Source organism: Erythrolamprus reginae, chromosome 6 (assembly GCF_031021105.1).
Source record: "Erythrolamprus reginae isolate rEryReg1 chromosome 6, rEryReg1.hap1, whole genome shotgun sequence".
NCBI lineage: Eukaryota > Metazoa > Chordata > Lepidosauria > Squamata > Dipsadidae > Erythrolamprus > Erythrolamprus reginae.
This window is the reverse complement of record NC_091955.1, coordinates 91,956,503-91,974,217: the sequence shown is the minus strand read 5'-3', so window position 1 is coordinate 91,974,217 and position 17,715 is coordinate 91,956,503. Positions and strand designations below refer to the sequence as shown.

At 41.9% G+C, this 17,715-nt stretch overlaps 1 protein-coding gene across 16 annotated transcripts in view; it reads left to right on the top strand.

Annotated features, from left to right (window-relative positions):
• CELF2 (CUGBP Elav-like family member 2) overlaps positions 1-17,715 on the top strand; it is a 591,098-nt gene that overhangs the window by 141,940 nt on the left and 431,443 nt on the right. The window contains exon 1 of one of the 16 annotated variants that reach the window (XM_070754398.1): positions 2,499-2,782. The exons of 13 other annotated variants lie outside the window; for them this stretch is intronic. In XM_070754398.1, coding sequence (XP_070610499.1) covers positions 2,730-2,782 — 53 coding nt within the window. In that variant the 5' untranslated portion in view covers positions 2,499-2,729. Of the gene's footprint in view, positions 1-2,498; positions 2,783-17,715 lie in introns of those variants that run through there. 2 more of the 16 variants (XM_070754416.1, XM_070754419.1) reach the window with 2 other exon arrangements.

Below are 17,715 nucleotides of genomic sequence, written 5' to 3'. Positions count from 1 at the left end.
ATCCACTTTGCCTTCAATCTTCTCCAAGAACTGGCCATGCAATGCTTTGTTGTTGTTGTTCTTGTTGTTGTTTTTGTTATTATTATTATTATTATTATTATTATTATTATTATTATGGCTTGACGGTCATGTGAGGAGTGGCTTGCCTGCCATGTGACCAGGTGGGAGTGGCTTGACAATCATGTAACCGGAGGGGTGGCTTAAAGGTCATGCGACTGGGTGGGAGTGGCTTACCAACCAAGATAAGTTTTCAAATTAAGTCACATTATTTCAATAGCCACAGAAAAGGATAAACGACAGACAGCATTACCTGTTGAGGAGCACAGTCACATTTTAAGGTTTTGTACTGAACCCACAAGGTTCGGTATGATAACAGATTAGGCAAGTAGCTCAATTTTCTTCAACAGCTATAACAGTTCCCTTCCAGATAATGATTAAATGGATTAAAGCACTTATGGGTAAAAACATACTATTGAATTATTTCCTATTTTAAAAGCAATGAAAGATCATGCTAAGGTACTAGAGAAGGAAGGACAATAAAAAACTATTAAGTATTCAATAAATAGTGCATAAACTTACTAGCCCCACTGTGTCCCCCCCAACCTGCAGGGGCAGTAGCCCATCCCTGGAGCGGCTCTAAATTTAGAGTTGATGTCTCCCCTAAGCCTCTTGAGGCAAATTAGACACAGAGCTAGACGTTGCAGCTGGAATTCAGAGCCGTTGCTCATTAGAGGCTGAAACTCTGGATGCATCCAGTAGGGATGACAAAGAAGCAACACCCACAAAGTCCTCCGCACAAAAAGCCCCTCCCTCCATTTCCTGGAGCCCGGCCAGCTCAGGTCGCCTGGAACCATTCAGCCTTGAATGGTTGCAGGGCAAGCGAGAGGCTCACGCGAGCTGGACCCTCCTCCTCTCAGACAAAAGTCCTCCGGGCTGCTGGGAGGTTTGTAGGCTTGCAAGAAAGAAAGTGCAACCTGCCTGAAATCATTAAAACACCCCTGGATTTCACTAGCGGGTTTCTTGGTTTATGTAAATGAGATTTCTGCCAAGGATCAAAGAGAGATGCCCTCTTGAAAGCTTCTCTCTCTCTCTGTCTCTCTCCATCTCTCTCTCCTCCTCTCTCTTTCTCTCTCTCTCTCTTCCTCCCTCCCTCCATCTATCTATCTCTCCTCTATCTCTCTATCATGCCTCCTCTCTCTCTTTCCCTCCCTCCCTCTCTCCATCTATCTCTCTTCTCTCTCTACCATGCTTGTATCTTCTCTCTCCCTCTCCCTCCATTTCTCTATCTCTTCTCTATTTCTCTACCATGCCTCTTAGCTTCTCTCTCTCTCTCTCTTTCCCTCCCTCCCTTTCTACCTCCCTCTCTCAATCTATCTCTCTTCTCTCTCTACCATGCCTGTATCTTCTCTCTCTCTTCCCCCCTCTCTCTTTCTCTCTCCCTCCCTCCATTTCTCCATCTCTCCTCTATTTCTCTACCATGCCTCTTATTCTCTGTCTCTCTCTCTTTCCCTCCCTCCCTTTCTACCTCCCTCTCTCAATCTATCTCTCTTCTCTCTCTACCATGCCTGTATCTTCTCTCTCTCTTCCCCCTCTCTCTTTCTCTCTCCCTCACTCCCTTCATTTCTCCATCTCTCCTCTATTTCTCTACCATGCCTCTTATTCTCTGTCTCTCTCTCTTTCCCTCCCCCCTTTCTACCTACTTCTCTTCATCTATCTCTCTTCTCTATCTACCATGCCTCTATCTTCTCTCTCTCTTGTTTTCTTTCTCTTGTTTTATTTTCTCTCTCTTTCTCCCTCCCTCCATTTCTCTATCTCTCCTCTATCTCTCTACTATACCTCTATCTTATATCTCTCTCTTTCCTCCCTCCCTCCCTCTCTCTCTCTATCTCTCTTCTCTGTCTACCGTGCCTCTATCTTCTCATTCACCCCTCTCTCACTTTCTCTTTCTCTTTCTCTCTCTTCCTCCCTCCCTCCATTTATCTATCTCTCTACCATGCCGCTTATCTTCTCTCTCTCTCTCTCTTTCCCTCCCTCCCTCTCTCCCTCCCTCTCTCCATCTATCTCTCTTCTCTTGTTTTATTTTTTCTCTCTCTCTTCCTCCCTCCCTCCACTTATCTATCTCTCCTCTATCTCTCTACCATGCCTCTTATCTTATCTCTCTCTCTTTCCCTCCCTCCCTCTCTACTTCCCTCTCTCCATCTACCTCTTTTCTCTCTCTACCATGCCTCTATCTTCTCTCTCTCTTGTTTTTCCCTCTCTCTTGCTTTCTCTCTCTCTCATTCACTCTCACTCACTCACAAATTTATCCCCTCTTTCTTTTATTTCTTCCCACGTCAAGTAAAGGGGGGGGAAATATACACAAAACGCCAGGTAATACCAACCCAGTAGAGGAATGAACGCAAACCAGAGCCCCATAGGTACGTTCGCGCATTAATGCGAAATCTGTCCAGACAGCTAACTTGTCAGAGATGATCATTTCTGTTTGTTGAACCTGCAAAGGGGTGGGGGGGGGCGGGAGAGGAAAGGAAGGGATGGGAAGAGAGGGGAGAGGGCTTGGCTTCCACTCAGTGTGTGTTTGGGGTGGGGGAAAGAAAGAGAGAGAAAGAGAGAGAGGGAGGGAGAGAGAAAGAGAGAGAGAGAGGCCATTAGTGTCTCGCTAGCTACTGTGGCAGAGATGTTTGAGCGCACTTGTGAGCCAGCTTTTGTTCCAAACATCAGCGGAGGAAACCATGTGCTGTCCTAAATCCGGGGCCAGTCTAAGAAATGAAGAGCTGCATTTAAGGTAGGTGGATTCCTCTTTTAATGGTTTTATGGGTCTTCTCTCCCCCTCCCTCCCTCCTTCCCTCCCTTCCCCAATCCCAGTTTCAAGGCCCCACTGTAGCTGGGAGAGTCACTTTCTCCCGCCCTCGCTTCCCTCCCTCCCCCATTTCCTGGAGGGCAGGCTTGATATTTAGATAATAGGAACCTTGCTTTTTTTTTTTTTTTTAAAGATAACCAGCATTTAGGAATCGCTGCCTTCCCAGCTGCAGGCAGTCCCAAAGAAAAGAGGGACGTTGCAGAAGTCATGAAACACACAGCCGCACTTACGCACTCACGTATACACACACACACAAGTCAAGAAGCTGGCTTATATCACCCTCTTCATTATTATGCAGGTGGAAAGAGCAAATTAAAAAGGAAAAAAAATCAGCTTATAATAGCAGCCTGTGCCCCAAATCTTACTTTAAATTGGCTCTGGAGAGAATCCTTCCATTATAATGCAACCTTTTGGAAGGGGTATGTCACCAACATACAAAAGAAGGAGGGATGTGTGTGTATACACAAACACACACACACAAAACACACACACACACACAAATATATATGCCAAGAGGGGCAGGGAAGTACCAGTGAGGATGTATGCCAGCAGGGTACTTAATCTGGCACTTTTTCAATGGGGCGTGTAGCCTTTGTCTCTTTTCTAGTAGATTTTAAGTGCTGGAGAGCATCCTTTTTTGGAAGGCGGCGAGGTCAGGAAATAATAGAGCTGTCAAACACGTTTAAATGTACGCATTCTTTTTATATAGCTTTCTTGTTTTAAAAAAAGAAAAGGAGAGGGGGTGTGTGGGAACCCCTCCCTTTTTGCTATAGTCTTCTGTCTTCTCCGGATTGTGATAACGTACCTATTTGTTTTTGTAAGAACATTATTATTACTATTGTTATTATTATTATTACTACTACTACCGCGGTTATTATTATTGTGCCAGGTGTGACTTTGCCCCCAAGAGTAAACAATCTCTTTCAGGGGGTGTGCAAGTGGGGTGGGGGGGCTTCTACAATTTTTGAAAGAAAAATCAGAGGGATTTGAATGGTGAAATGTTTTTTTAGCAGGATGGGAATTTGGGCAGAAGCTTTGGGTCGAATTGTTGGGTCCTTTTGGGATCGTTGCAACGTCCTGATTTTTAAATTTTGTTCCCGGGGAATGTAACTCCCAACTCTTTAAAACCCCTCCTTGTATTAAAAAAAAACAAACAATCCCAAATCCTGTGTGTGTGTAATTGTGCTATTTCTCAAAATATCTGGGTGAGAAGGCTTTCATGGGAATCCTGCACATCTCAGAAGTAAGATCTCCTTAGTTCATGGGATCCAACTTTTAAGCCCTTTGGGAGGTGGGTAAGTTTTGGAGTTGAGCCCTTTTGCAAATATTTCCAAATTTGTGCCTTTTTTTTTTTTCATCACTGTAAAAAAAAAGAAATACAAAGGAACAGAGCAATTTGTCTTATCAGCAGTGAGAAAACTTATGCATTTCAGTAGCGGGCACTTGTGGAAAGCTGAGCTCTGTTTTTTATACCTTCTGAAAGAATTGGTCTCTTTGGTGGCTGTTTCGTGGTACCTTGGTGAGCATGCTTGGAGATCTTAACTGCGTTCATTCTGACAATCTGTGTTGAATTGGGCTGGGTTCGACTCTTCCACCAGTGGACTGGTGGCAGCTGATGATTTGGGAATAAAAAATTGCAGGGGATTCGACAGCATTCGCAGATCTCGCTATCCTTGAAGGTAAGAAAACCGTTTGATGGCTTTGTGCTTTGGGGGCTCCAAACGATTGTGGTTTTTTTCCTATCATTCCTTTCACAAACGTTGAGCTTTCTCCGAATGTCCCCCTTGGGAGATCGAAACCGCTTTGCTTCAACTTGGGAGGTTTTTCGGCTGAGACTGAGGATGTGTTGTTGTTGCTAGTTGTTGGTTGGTTTGCAAGGTGCAGCACTTCTATCTCTCCAGGGAGAGAGAAAAAAAACCATGCTCGTAATCCACAGGTCTGTGGGTCTAATTCAATGGATCTTCTGTCTCATCTCAAAGTTGCAGTGTTGGTTGTTCATGGATGGTGCACGGACTAAATGCTTTGCAAAGGCATCAGAAACTGGGCTTTTCCTAGGCGTACTGGGTTAGTTTTCTGATAAGAATATATTTGCAGATCTTGTAAAGCAGCAGAACGCTTCACTAGTTACTTTCTGCACGAGCTCTCAAAATTGTGTGTGTGTTGTATATAACACGGAAGTGTGACTGTATAAATACATCAATGCCCTTTTATCATTTAAAGCCTCACAGTTAAAATACGGTCCATCGTATGTAAAAAGTTTTCAGCCTCCCTAGTCAAGGAAGCCTGCTAGCATAATAGGTGTCAATAAATAGATTTTTTTTTGGGGGGGGGGGGGTGTTGGAGGGGAAAGAATAAATTGATCACTTGGATAATAGTGATATTCTATCCATCTGGATTTACAATCATCGTTTCATCAGAACAGGTGGCACTATTCAGTATAACTGTATTATTTCAGGTGAATCTCTGTGTTTATAATCTTCACATTAATAGGATAATTTCATATGAATTGTTTCTGTATCAATTATGGAATTGAGCTCTACAAATACAGTAAACATGTTTATTCTAGTGGTGCTCACTAAGAGATGTCCGGAGACTAACTAATATCTTTTATCTGTTTCTTTGTTAAGAAAAATCTTTTAATTGTGGGGGGAAAGTGATATTTTTTTCACCCTCTCAGATAAAAATGTGGAATAAATTCACTTTTTCATGCACATCTCTTCAATCCACATTCCCTGAGCAGTTATCTTCTTTTGATGATGTACAGTAGCTTGTAAATAAAGTTAAAAAAAATGAGATATTATGGAAACGCATGATAATATATTATATTATGGAAACTCCTTTGGAAGAATAAATATATTAAGAAAACATTCAAACATGGGTACACTGGGAAAAACTCTCATGAATAAGTAAATGATCATTCAGACAGACTTTTAAAAGAATCACAAACTAATGTGGAGAAGAAATCGAATGGTTTTAGGACTAGGGGGAAAATCTAACAGGTAGTGGATTTAAAATTAACAAAAGATGGTGCTTTTTCATATAACTATGTATCGTTTGCTATTGCAAGATGCAGGGGATGGTAGAGATGGTTAATAAATCATTTCCATCATTATTTTTATATGTATTTACTCTATTTATTATACCTTTCTAATGAAAAACCGGAATAAACAAATGTAAGAAAGTCTGCATATTGCCAAATTTTGCTGTGCAATTTGGAACTGGTACAGTGCAACATGATTCTCTATAGACATACAGGGGAAAGAACATGCCTGCAAAATAGATATAAAATTGGTGGGAAATGGTCAAAAGGGTAAAGCTAGAAAATTCACAAAAAGAAGGTGAGTTAAGTCAATGCATCCCAAACTATATAGAGTTCAATATACATGTTTATAACCTTTGCAGGACTGGAAGAATTCTCCATTCTTAGGTTTGAACATTCACCAGATTAAATGGGTCTGTATACTATATATCTATATTTGTGTGTATACACACATATATACAGAGAGAGAGAGAGAGAGAGAGAGAGACATACACAGACACACACACACAGAGAGAGACATTAGATATAGATATAGATATATCATATAGAGCCAATTTTAGCGACTTGACTGGTCATTATGAAGTACAGGATTTAGGGAAATACCGTATGTCTTCCCTTAATGCTTGGCCTCTATTTGAGTGCAATCTTAATGGGAAGAGCTTCTCCTTGATGTCTGCCTGCCTGCCTGCCTGCCTGCCTGCCTGCCTGCCTGCCTGCCTGCCTGCCTGCCTGCCTGCCTGCCGGCCAACCTATCCATCCATCCATCCATCCAGTGCAGTTAGGCGGTAGGGAAAGCAAGTAGGATGCTTGGCTGCATAGCTAGAGGTATAACAAGCAGGGAGAGGGAGATTATGATCCTGCTATATAGAGCGCTGGTGAGACCACATTTGGAATACTGTGTTCAGTTCTGGAGACCTCACCTACAAAAAGATATGGACAAAATTGAACAGATCCAAAGACGGGCGACAAAAATGGTGGAAAGTCTTAAGCATAAAACTTATCAGGAAAGGCTTCATGAACTCAATCTGTATAGTCTGGAGGACAGAAGGAAAAGGGGGGACATGATCGAAACATTGAAATATGTTAAAGGGTTAAAGAAGGTCCAGGAGGGAAGTGTTTTTAATAGGAAAGTGAACACAAGAACAAGGGGACACAATCTGAAGTTAGTTGGGGGAAAGATCAAAAGCAACATGAGAAAATATTATTTTACTGAAAGAGTAGTAGATGCTTGGAACAAACTTCCAGCAGACGTGGTAGATGAATCCACAGTAACTTAATTTAAACATGCCTGGGATAAACATATATCCATCCTAAGATAAAATACAGAAAATATTATAAGGGCAGACTAGATGGATCATGAGGTCTTTTTCTGCTGTCAGTCTTCTATGTTTCTATCCACCCACCCACCTACCTACCTACCTATCTATGGCACCAATGTACCTATCTACCTATCTACATCTATCTTTCACCATCATCATCATCTCTCTCTCTCTCTCTCTCTCTCTCTCTCTCTCTCGTACCTAGGTACCTAGCTTAGAATTCACAAAAATGAACAGGAAGGGAGCAAGATGTATATAGATTTATAGATTAGATTTATTGGATTTATATGCCGCCCCTCTCCGCAAACTCGGTATATGGAGAAGAAGAAGTGGGGTGTTATCTTAGTCCATCAACCAGCTCATTCTGGGTATGTCCACATTGGAGGGCCTACAGGCCAGTTTGCACAACTGGGTTTTCAGGCCTTTTCTGAAGGCCAAAGGGGTACATATGGATCTCACCTTGGGTAGCAAGATGTTCCAGAGGGCAGGAGCCACAGCAGAAAAGGCTCTTTCCTGGACCCTCGCCAGCCAGAATTCCTTGACCAAAGGGGTTCGCAGCATGTCCCTTCTGCCAGTGCGTGTGGGGTGGGCTATTGAAAAGAAGCTAATGAAGAAAAAAGTAATACCCCACCATCAACATATTTGGTGAAGAGTCAAATAGTCTCGAAAGACCATAGATAAATAGTCTCGAAAGTCCATAAAACACAGGAAATAGTATAAGGGCTGAGTAGATGGACCATGAGGTCTTTTTCTGACGTCAATCTTCTATGTTTCTATGGTATCATCAGGGGTGGGCAGTTCCACCGGCAGAAATGAAGATGCGTGCGCAGCTCCAGCTGATTGGCGGCTGTCACTTCCTGGATTACTGGTCTCGGCTCGGCTCTCCTTTTTTCCCCTGCTGCTGCTGCTACGTCTGCGCTCTTTGCTTTTTTCCTCTTTCCTCCTTCCTGGCCTTGGACAAGCTTCCTTCTCTCCTGCCCGGCTCCCCTCAAACCTCCTGCGGCCACCTCCCGCCTGAGGTGCAAGCAGAAGGCGTGGGTGGAAGCGGCGCTGGCAGCATTTATGCTTCTGGCAGCACCCGTTCGCCTAGCTACCCAGCTTGAGGCAAGGAGGTGACCCAGGAAGCAGAGCGTGGGAAACGCAAAGCAAATTGTCACCCCAGCGAGCGACACTGTTGAGGTTGTAAGTCAAGGACTTAACAGTTCACTTGAAAGATGATGATCATTCAAGCCACTCCCACCTGGTCACATGGCCAGCAAGCCACTCCTACCCAGTCACATGACCATTAAGCCACACCCACAAAGTAATCCACACCCACAGTGTGGCAGTAAAAATTTTGGCTGCCCATTACTGGCTATCATGCTCTGGATTCCCCATCTATGCAGCTGTTATTCAGTGTTCACAACTGTTAATTGAATAATCGCAGTATTGCAGGCAGTGTTCCCTCTAATTTTTTTTGGGGGGGGGCGGAAAAGTATAGTGTGTGAGCGGCAGTCCCTTCAGGACTGGGCGGCACAGAAATAATAAATAAATAAATAAATAAATAAATAAATAAATAAATAAATAAATAAATAAATAAATAAATAAATAAATAAATAAATAAATAAATAAATAAATAAATAAATAAATAAATAAATAAATAAATAAATAAATAAATAAATAAATAAATAAATAAATACTGTGTGTCTATATCAATGAGCTCATAATAGGGCAACTCTATCAATATCAAAATGCCACTTAAATAGTTGAGCTAGTTTCAAACTAGATTTTGATTTTCTTTCTCTCTTCCTTACTCCCAATCTTTTTCTTTCTCTTTTCCTTCCTCTCTTTTTTCTATCTGTTTCTCTCTCTTCCTCTCTTCCTCTCTTCCTCTCTCTCTCCTTCCCTCTCACTCTTTCCCTCTCGGCTCCTGGGCAGGTTTGGAAAACTCTGAGTTGATGATGATTTTTAAGTGAGCGATTGCTCACTGCTCAGCTTAGAGGGAACTATGATTGCAGGTCATCTTGCCGCTGATTTAACAAAGGTGTTTAGAAATTTCTTGACAGAGATATATTTGGGAATGAGATACATTTTTATCTATGTATTTTGAGAAGAAAGGTGGATATGCTGTAAGAAAATATATGCACACCACGACCGAAGGTTTTGTGAAAGTCTAATGCCTAATATTCCTAAGATTTGCATTGAGAGGACAGGTTCAAAGAACTACTAACATTCACACAAACTGCACTCCCTGACTCTGCCGGCAACAAAACAGGCCTAGGACATGTTGATGTTTCCCCTGCCTCCACCTCCACATTCCCTGGGGCAGGAGCTGGGCCAGAGCCAACCACAACACCGATGCAACCTTATTATGGGTGCATGTGAGTTTATCTGCCAGAAATGGCTGGATTAATATTCATATATGGGACTTCACTTTGAAGCATAACTTGCATTTGGCTACTTAAGAAGTCACCCAGGAATAAATCAATAGTAATTACTGTAATCAGGAAGGCTAATTAGCTGATGATGAGGCTGATGGAAAGTTCATTGCTTTGCAAGTCCTTGCAAATTCCTAAATTTATGAGGTCTGGAGATGTGAAAGGTGCTACAAATGGAAAGATTTGGCTTTTTTGATTTGCAATATGAATGACTTCTCTCCCTCTTTTGAAGTAGGAGAAAAAAGAAAAAACTTACTTAAGGACAAGAGAATGGCTATATCTCCTCCTTGGTTCCCCAATGCATTTCATAAGCACATAAGAAGAGCCCTGTTGAATCAAGACAAAGCCCACCGTAGTCCAGCATTCTGTGTCACACAGTGGCCCAACAATTGTCCATGGGGATCTTGAGTTGAAAGAGAAGGCAAGACCCTCCCTTTCCCTGGACCCCCAACAAATGGTACTCAAGGAAATCCTGCCTGCCTCAACCAACATAGAGGCGGCACTTGGACATCCGTTTCAATAACCACCTATGATACACTTGGCATCCATGAATCTGTCTAATCCTGCCTTGAAGCTATCCAGGCTGACAGCTGTCACAACTAGTGATGGGCGAACCCAACGGTGTTCGGATTCGGCAAATTCGGATGAACTTTACGCAAAATTCGGCTGAACCCAAAACAAACTCGAACCCGAACGGGGAATCGCTCCCACAAAGAGATTCCGGGGGCAGAGCTTTGATGTCACCGGCAGGTTGCTAAGGATGCCAAGGTGATCACTTCCTGGATTCCATGGAATCCAGGAAGTGATCACCTTGGCATCCTTAGCAACCTGCCACGACGTCAAAGCTCCAAACGCCGAACATGACCCCGAACTTTGCCCGAAGTTTGAAAAAATTTCAGGTACATGTTCGGCATACCGCCCCTCTCCGAAGACTCGGGGCGGCTCACAACAATAATAAAACAGTGTGCCAATGTGAACAAATCTAATATAAAAAAGCATCTAAAAAACCCATCATTTAAAAACTTAAAATTTATTTATTTATTCGATTTTTAATGCCGCCCTTCTCCTTAGACTCAGGGCAGTTTACAACATGTTAGCAATAGCACTTTTTAAACAGAGCCAGCATATTGCCCCTACAATCCAGGTCCTCATTTTACCCAACTGGTGGAAGGCTGAGTCAACCTTAAGCCTGTGATGATTTTTGAACTGCTGACCTGCAGATCTAGCAGTCAGCTTTAGTGGCCTACAGTACTGCACTTTCCCCTCTACACCACCTCGGCTCATGTCAATGGTCTTTAATCATATAATCATATGTTCTTTAAATGAATCTCTCTTTGAATCTCTCTTCCCACATTGACTTTGCTTTTTCGGAAGCAGAGTGTGACATTCACAAATTGCATTCACATTACGCCGAGGTTACTACCACCATTGTAAATGCATAATAATAATTATTTATTTATTTTTATTTATTTATTTAGTCCAATACATAATACACATTGAAGAGAATAGACATATAATAATATAAAAAAAGAAAAGAATAGAAGAAAAGATATAAAAGTATAGGTGAACAAATTTGAAAGGAAGAAAAGATAAATGAGAGAAGGAGAGGCAATTGGACAAGGGATGGAAGGCATACTGGTGCACTTATGCACGCCCCTTACTGACCTCGAAGGAACCTGGAGAGGTCAATCGTGGATAGTCTAAGGGAAAAATGTTGGGGGTTAGGGGTTGACACTACTGAGTCAGGTAATGAGTTCCACGCTTTGACAACTCGGTTGCTGAAGTCATATTTTTTACAGTCAAGTTTACAGCGGTTAATATTATGTTTGAATCTGTTGCGTGCTCTTGTGTTGTTGCGGTTGAAGCTGAAGTAGGCATTGACCAGTAGGACGTTGCAGCATATGATCTTGTGGGCAATACTCAAATCGTGTTTTAGGCGCCGTAGTTCTAAGCTTTCTAGGCCCAGGATTGTTAGTCTATTTTCGTAGGGTATTCTGTTTCGAGTGGAGGAGTGAAGGGCTCTTCTGGTGAAGTATCTTTGGACATTTTCAAATTGCCAAAATATTGATCAGATGATTGATGCAATGGTCATAAGTGTGAGGATTGGTCACTTTTCCCAGCGCCCTTGTAATTTTGAACAGTCCCAAAACAAATAGTTGAGGACAACCTGTAAATTCAAATCAAATATAGCTATGACTACTCTTTCGCTGTATAGTAATGTTTCCATTTATAGATATCCTATTGTTTTGCATTAAAAATTACAACATAGATGACTTTGGGGGTCTCTGGGAGGTCCTAAACAGGGATAGGACCATCAGCTTTGGATTTCTGCAAAAAAAAAAAAGAAGGAAAAATCAAAACACCCAAAAAAGTGCATTTTTATCTAAAGTAAACATTTGCCTGAGAAAGCCTATAATTAAATAGGATCGGTTTACCCTGATCTGTCTATCTCCATCTATCTCACTGACTAGATTATATCAGCAGTGCTTAAGATCAAATTGCAATAGCTGACTTGAAGAAATAAAGAAGATTTACTTAGGACTGCATTAGCCAAAATCCACTAAAATTGCCGCTTGGTGATTATAAAACCCACTTGGTGTCATTCTACCCTCCAAATCTTCCTCTGACATCTCAACATTTATTTATGAAAAGGATCTGAAAGATATGCAAAATAAACAATTCCACGCACAGTATGGCTATTTCTATTTTAGAGAAAGAACATTTAGAGGCAGTTTTTTTTCCCAGGAATTAAGATGGGGACATTTCATTTTAAAAACATACTTTGAAGCATTAAAAATTTACTTTTGTAGAATGTAGCATAGGTAGACTCAGAGTCTAGAAAGCTTAGAACTACGACGCCTAAAACACAATCTAAGTATTGCCCACAAGATCATATGCTGCAACGTCCTACCTGTCAATGACTACTTCAGCTTCAACTGCAACAACACAAGAGCACACAGTGTTTCTATAAATGGAAACATTAATATACAGTGAAAGAGTAGCCATAGCTATATTTGATTTGAATTTACAGGTTGTCCTCAACTATTTGTTTTGGGACTGTTCAAAATTACAAGGGCGCTGGGAAAAGTGACCAATCCTCACACTTATGACCATTGCATCAATCATCTGATCAATATTTTGGCAATTTGAAAATGTCCAAAGATACTTCACCAGAAGAGCTCTTCACTCCTCCACTCGAAACAGAATACCCTACGAAAGCAGACTATCAATCCTTGGTCTTGAAAGCTTAGAACTACGACACCTAAAACACAATCTAAGTATTGCCCACAAGATCATATGTTGCAACGTTCTACCTGTCAATGACTACTTCAGCTTCAACCGCAACAACACAAGAGCACACAACAGATTCAAACTTAATATTAACCGCTGTAAACTTGACTGTAAAAAATATGACTTTAGCAATCGAGTTGTCGAAGCGTGGAACTCATTACCAAACTCAATTGTGTCAACCCCTAACCCCCTACATTTCTCCCTTAAACTATCCACAATTGACCTCTCCAGGTTCCTAAGAGGTCAGTAAGGCGTGTGCATAAGTGCACCGGTGTGCCTTTCGTCCCCTGTCCAATTGTCTTTCCTTTATCTCATATATCATATATATTTTCTTCCTTTCATATACCTTCTCCTCTATTTTATATTTTTCTTTATATATATTACCTCATGTCTATTCTCTTCTATGTATTGTGTATTAGACAAATTAAATAAATAAAAAATAAATAAATAGAGCACCAAAGACCTCACAATTCAACCATGAACAACAAAAAGAGAAGAGAAATCCCAGTTCCTTTGTGCAGTGATTATGTTACATAGTTGGGTAATGAAACATCTCCAAGATGTTTCTTATTTCAAGGAGAAATGTCCAGTTAGGATAATTAATCTGTAGAATGGCTTGATTCCAGAAATTGTGGATGCTCCAACAATGGAACTTTTTAAGAAAGTGTTGGACAGCCATTTGTCCGAAATAGCACCCAAAAGAGAAGGATTTAGGGGTAGTGATTTCTGACAAAATGGATGAACAGTGCGGTCAGGCGGTAGGGAAAGCAAGTAGAATGCCTGGCTGCATAGCTAGAGGTATAACAAGCAGGAAGAGGGAGATTGTGATCCCCTTATATAGAGCGCTGGTGAGACCACATTTGGAATACTGTGTTCAGTTCTGGAGACCTCACCTACAAAAAGATATTGACAAAATTGAACGGGTCCAAAGACGGGCTACAAAAATGGTGGAAGGTATTAAGCATAAAACGTATCAGGAAAGACTTCATGAACTCAATCTGTATAGTCTGGATTCTGGAGGACAGAATGGAAAAGGGGGACATGATCGAAACATTTAAATATGTTAAAGGGTTAAATAAGCTTCAGGAGAGAAGTCTTTTTAATAGGAAAGTGAACCCAAGAACAAGGGGGCACAATCTGAGGTTAGTTGGGGGAAAGATCAGAAGCAATATGAGAAAATATTATTTTACTGAAAGAGTAGTAGATGCTTGGAACAAACTTCTAGCAGACGTGGTTGGTAAAGCCATAGTCACTGAACTTAAACATGCCTGGGATCAACATATATCCATCCTAAGATAAAATACAGGAAATAGTATAAGGGCATACTACATGGATCATGAGGTCTTTTTCTGCCGTCAATCTTCTATGTTTCTATGTACAGTGTTCCCTCGATTTTCACGGGGGATGCGTTCCGAGACAGCCCGCGAAAGTCGAATTTCCGCAAAGTAGAGATGCGGAAGTAAATACACTATTTTTGGCTATGGACAGTATCACAAGCCATCCCTTAACACTTTAAACCCCTAAATTACAATTTCCCATTCCCTTAGCAACCATTTAGATTATTACTCACCATTTTTATCTATTAAAGTTTATTTTAAAAAATATTCATTAAAGGCAGATGAAAGTTTGCCGATGACATATGACATCATCGGGCAGGAAAAACCGTGGTATAGGGAAAAAACCACGAAGTATTTTTTCATTAATATTTTTTAAAAACCGTGGTATAGACTTTTCGCGAAGTTCGAACCCGCGAAAATCAAGGGAACACTGTATTGGGTTTGCTGCTGGAGCAAAGGGTTGGACTAGAAGACTACCAACTCTCTTATTCTGTTATTTGCAGAGTTTGAGGCAATTCCCTTTTGTAGTTGAGTACAATTAACTGTTGTGCTAGATGTTCTCTTTGAAAAAGGAACACTCCCTACTGTCTAATGCTCTTCAAGATAATCCAGCTCGGGCGCAGTTTATCTTTCCGAATGTCTCCCTGTGACTCTTTTACTGCTTCCACCACATTGACACATTATGTCAGCTGTACAAAAGGTAACTGGAAATGGCAGCTGGCGAGAAAGCATATCGCCATGCCTGGAATGAAATGGATTATCAAGACAGCAAGAGTTGCTGGCAGCGTGGTCAGCTTTAATTCGACCTGCTGAATTACTGGTGGTGGAAGAAGGGTGGTTGATTTGTGAACAATAATACCTGGATCCCCTGCAAGAAAATAAATTTAAAACTGGTAGAAGGGTTTAAAGAAGAAGAAGAAAAAAGACCGAGTTACTTTTAAGCTTCATGTCACCTTCTTATTCAACACATTTATTTATTTTTTATTTATTTATTTTGTCAGGTAGGTATTGTTAGTATACAAAGAGAGGAAGGGAGGAAGAGAGAAAGAAAGAGGGAGGAGAGAGAGAGAGAGAGAGAGAGAGAGAGAAAATTGGCTAATTTTTTTTTGGCTAAACTTTTTTTAGCGCCCCCCCCCCACCCGTTCCACTCAATGGTGTCCCTCTGATCAGGTGTGCCGTGAAGCTCAGAGAGAGAAAGAAAGCGAAAGAAAGAGAAAGAAAGAGAAAGAAAGCAAGAGAGAAAGAGCGAGAAAGAAAGAGAACAAGAGAGAAAGCAAGAGAGAAAGAGAGAGAGAGAAACCAAAAGAGAGAGAGAGAAAGAGAGGGAGGGAAGGAGAGCGAGAGAAAGACATAGAGGGAGGTAGAGAGGGAGAAAGAGAGCAAAAAAGAGAGGAAGGAAGGAAGAGAAAGAAAGAGGGATGGAGAGAGAGAAAGAGGAAAGGAGAGAAAGAGGGAGAGAGAAATAGAGCGAAAGGGAGGAAGAGAGATAATTTTTTTGTCCAAATTTTTTTTAGCCCCCCCCCCCCCCCGCTCAATGTGCCCCAGGGTTTCGTAAATGTAAAAAATGTGCTGCAGCTCAAAAAAGGTTGAAAATCACTGCTTTAGACTAGTTGTGTAGGGTACTCTGTTGCGATGGATGAGTGGAGGGCTCTTCTAGTAAAGTATCTCTGGACGTTTTCTAAAGTGAATGGAATGGAAATACAGTGCTACCTCTACTTAAATGCCTCTACTTAAGAACTTTTCTAGATTAGAACCGGGTGTTCAAGATTTTTTTGCCTCTTCTCAAGAACCATTTTCCACTTACAAACCCGAGCCTCCGAAACTGTAACCGAAAAAGGCAGGGAGAAGCCTCCGTGGGGCCTCTCTAGGAATCTCCTGGGAGGAAACAGGGCCAGAAAAGGTGGGGAGTAGCATCCGTGGGGCCTCTCTAGGAATCTCCTGGGAGGAAACAGGGCCAGAAAAGGCAGGGAGAAGCCTCCGTGGGGCCTCTCTAGGAATCTCCTGGGAGGAAACAGGGCCAGAAAAGGCAGGGAGAAGCCTCCGTGGGGCCTCTCTAGGAATCTCCTGGGAGGAAACAGGGCCAGAAAAGGCAGGGAGAAGCCTCCGTGGGGCCTCTCTAGGAATCTCCTGGGAGGAAACAGGGCCAGAAAAGGCAGGGAGAAGCCTCCGTGGGCCTCTCTAGGAATCTCATAAATATATATATATATATATTTTTAAAGAACCATTTTCTACTTAAGAACCCAAGCCTGGAAAAAATTCCCAAGAAATTTGTGAGCGGGATGAAGGCCCGGCCAGTTTTCTGCCATTCCCCCTTTAATCCTAGCTATCTCAGCTAGGAGGAGCCTCTCGGCGGCGCTTAAGGAGGCTTTGGTAGTCCAGAGCAAACGAAGCATTTTCCTTTCTCTGGGCGCTTGGAGAGGGAATAAACCTCTGCCAGCGCCCAAAGAAAAGAAACGCTCCCTTCACTCTGGGCAGCTGAGGAGTCACCAGAGCGAAGGAATGGCGCAGGCTACAAAGCAAGCGAGCGAGCGAGAGGAGAGGGGAGCCCTTCAGCATGGGAAGGAAGAGGAAGCAGGTAGCAGCAGCAGCAGCCAGTGTATGGGAGGCATGTATGGAAGGCAGCCTGGTGCTGGGTGTATTGGAGGCACGTGCTCCTCTTCGCCGCTTCTTTTTCTTTTAAGCCTTAAAGTTTTGGATTGTTTTGATTCCCCTCACCTTCTTCCTTCGGCAGCGACTCTCCTCCTCCTCTTCTTCTTCCTCCTCCTCCTCCCACCTAAATTCCGAGCATTTATTTCTTTCCTAATGTGTTTGCATGCATTATTTGCTTTTACATTGATTCCTATGGGAAAAATTGCTTCTACTTACAAACTTTTCTACTTAAGAACCTGGTCATGGAACGAACTAAGTTCTTAAGTAGAGGTATCATTGTAATAGTGCAGTTGGAAGGGACCTTGGAGGGCTTCTAGTCCAACCCCCCCTGCTTGGGCAGGAAATCTTACACCACTTCATACAAATGGTTGTCCAATCTCTTCTTAAAAAGCTTCCAGCGTTAGTTAGGTGGACTTTTTATCTCTTGTGGGCGGGAAGCGTCTCAAGACTGATGATACATTTGACCTCACCCACGAGTTCAATCTGGCCTTTTCCTACACAGGATCTTTTCTTCGAATGCAAAAGATTGTGGGCAGAAGAACAAAACCCCTTTGAAGAAAAGGCTTCTTGGAAATGTGCTCGTTTCATTTCTCTCTCTGTTTTCCAATTAGAAATATGACTTTATTTTTTTACTTCGGCATTTTGATTTTTTTTAAAAAAAAAATTAGAAAGAAAGCATGCCTGAAAATATTTCATTCAGTAGGGTTTGTGTCCCCCACCACCACCCACCACCACTAAAATGTAAACCATATGGATTGTTTACCCCAATTTCTAATCAGGACTTGTAAGTCTGTTATCTTGAGTG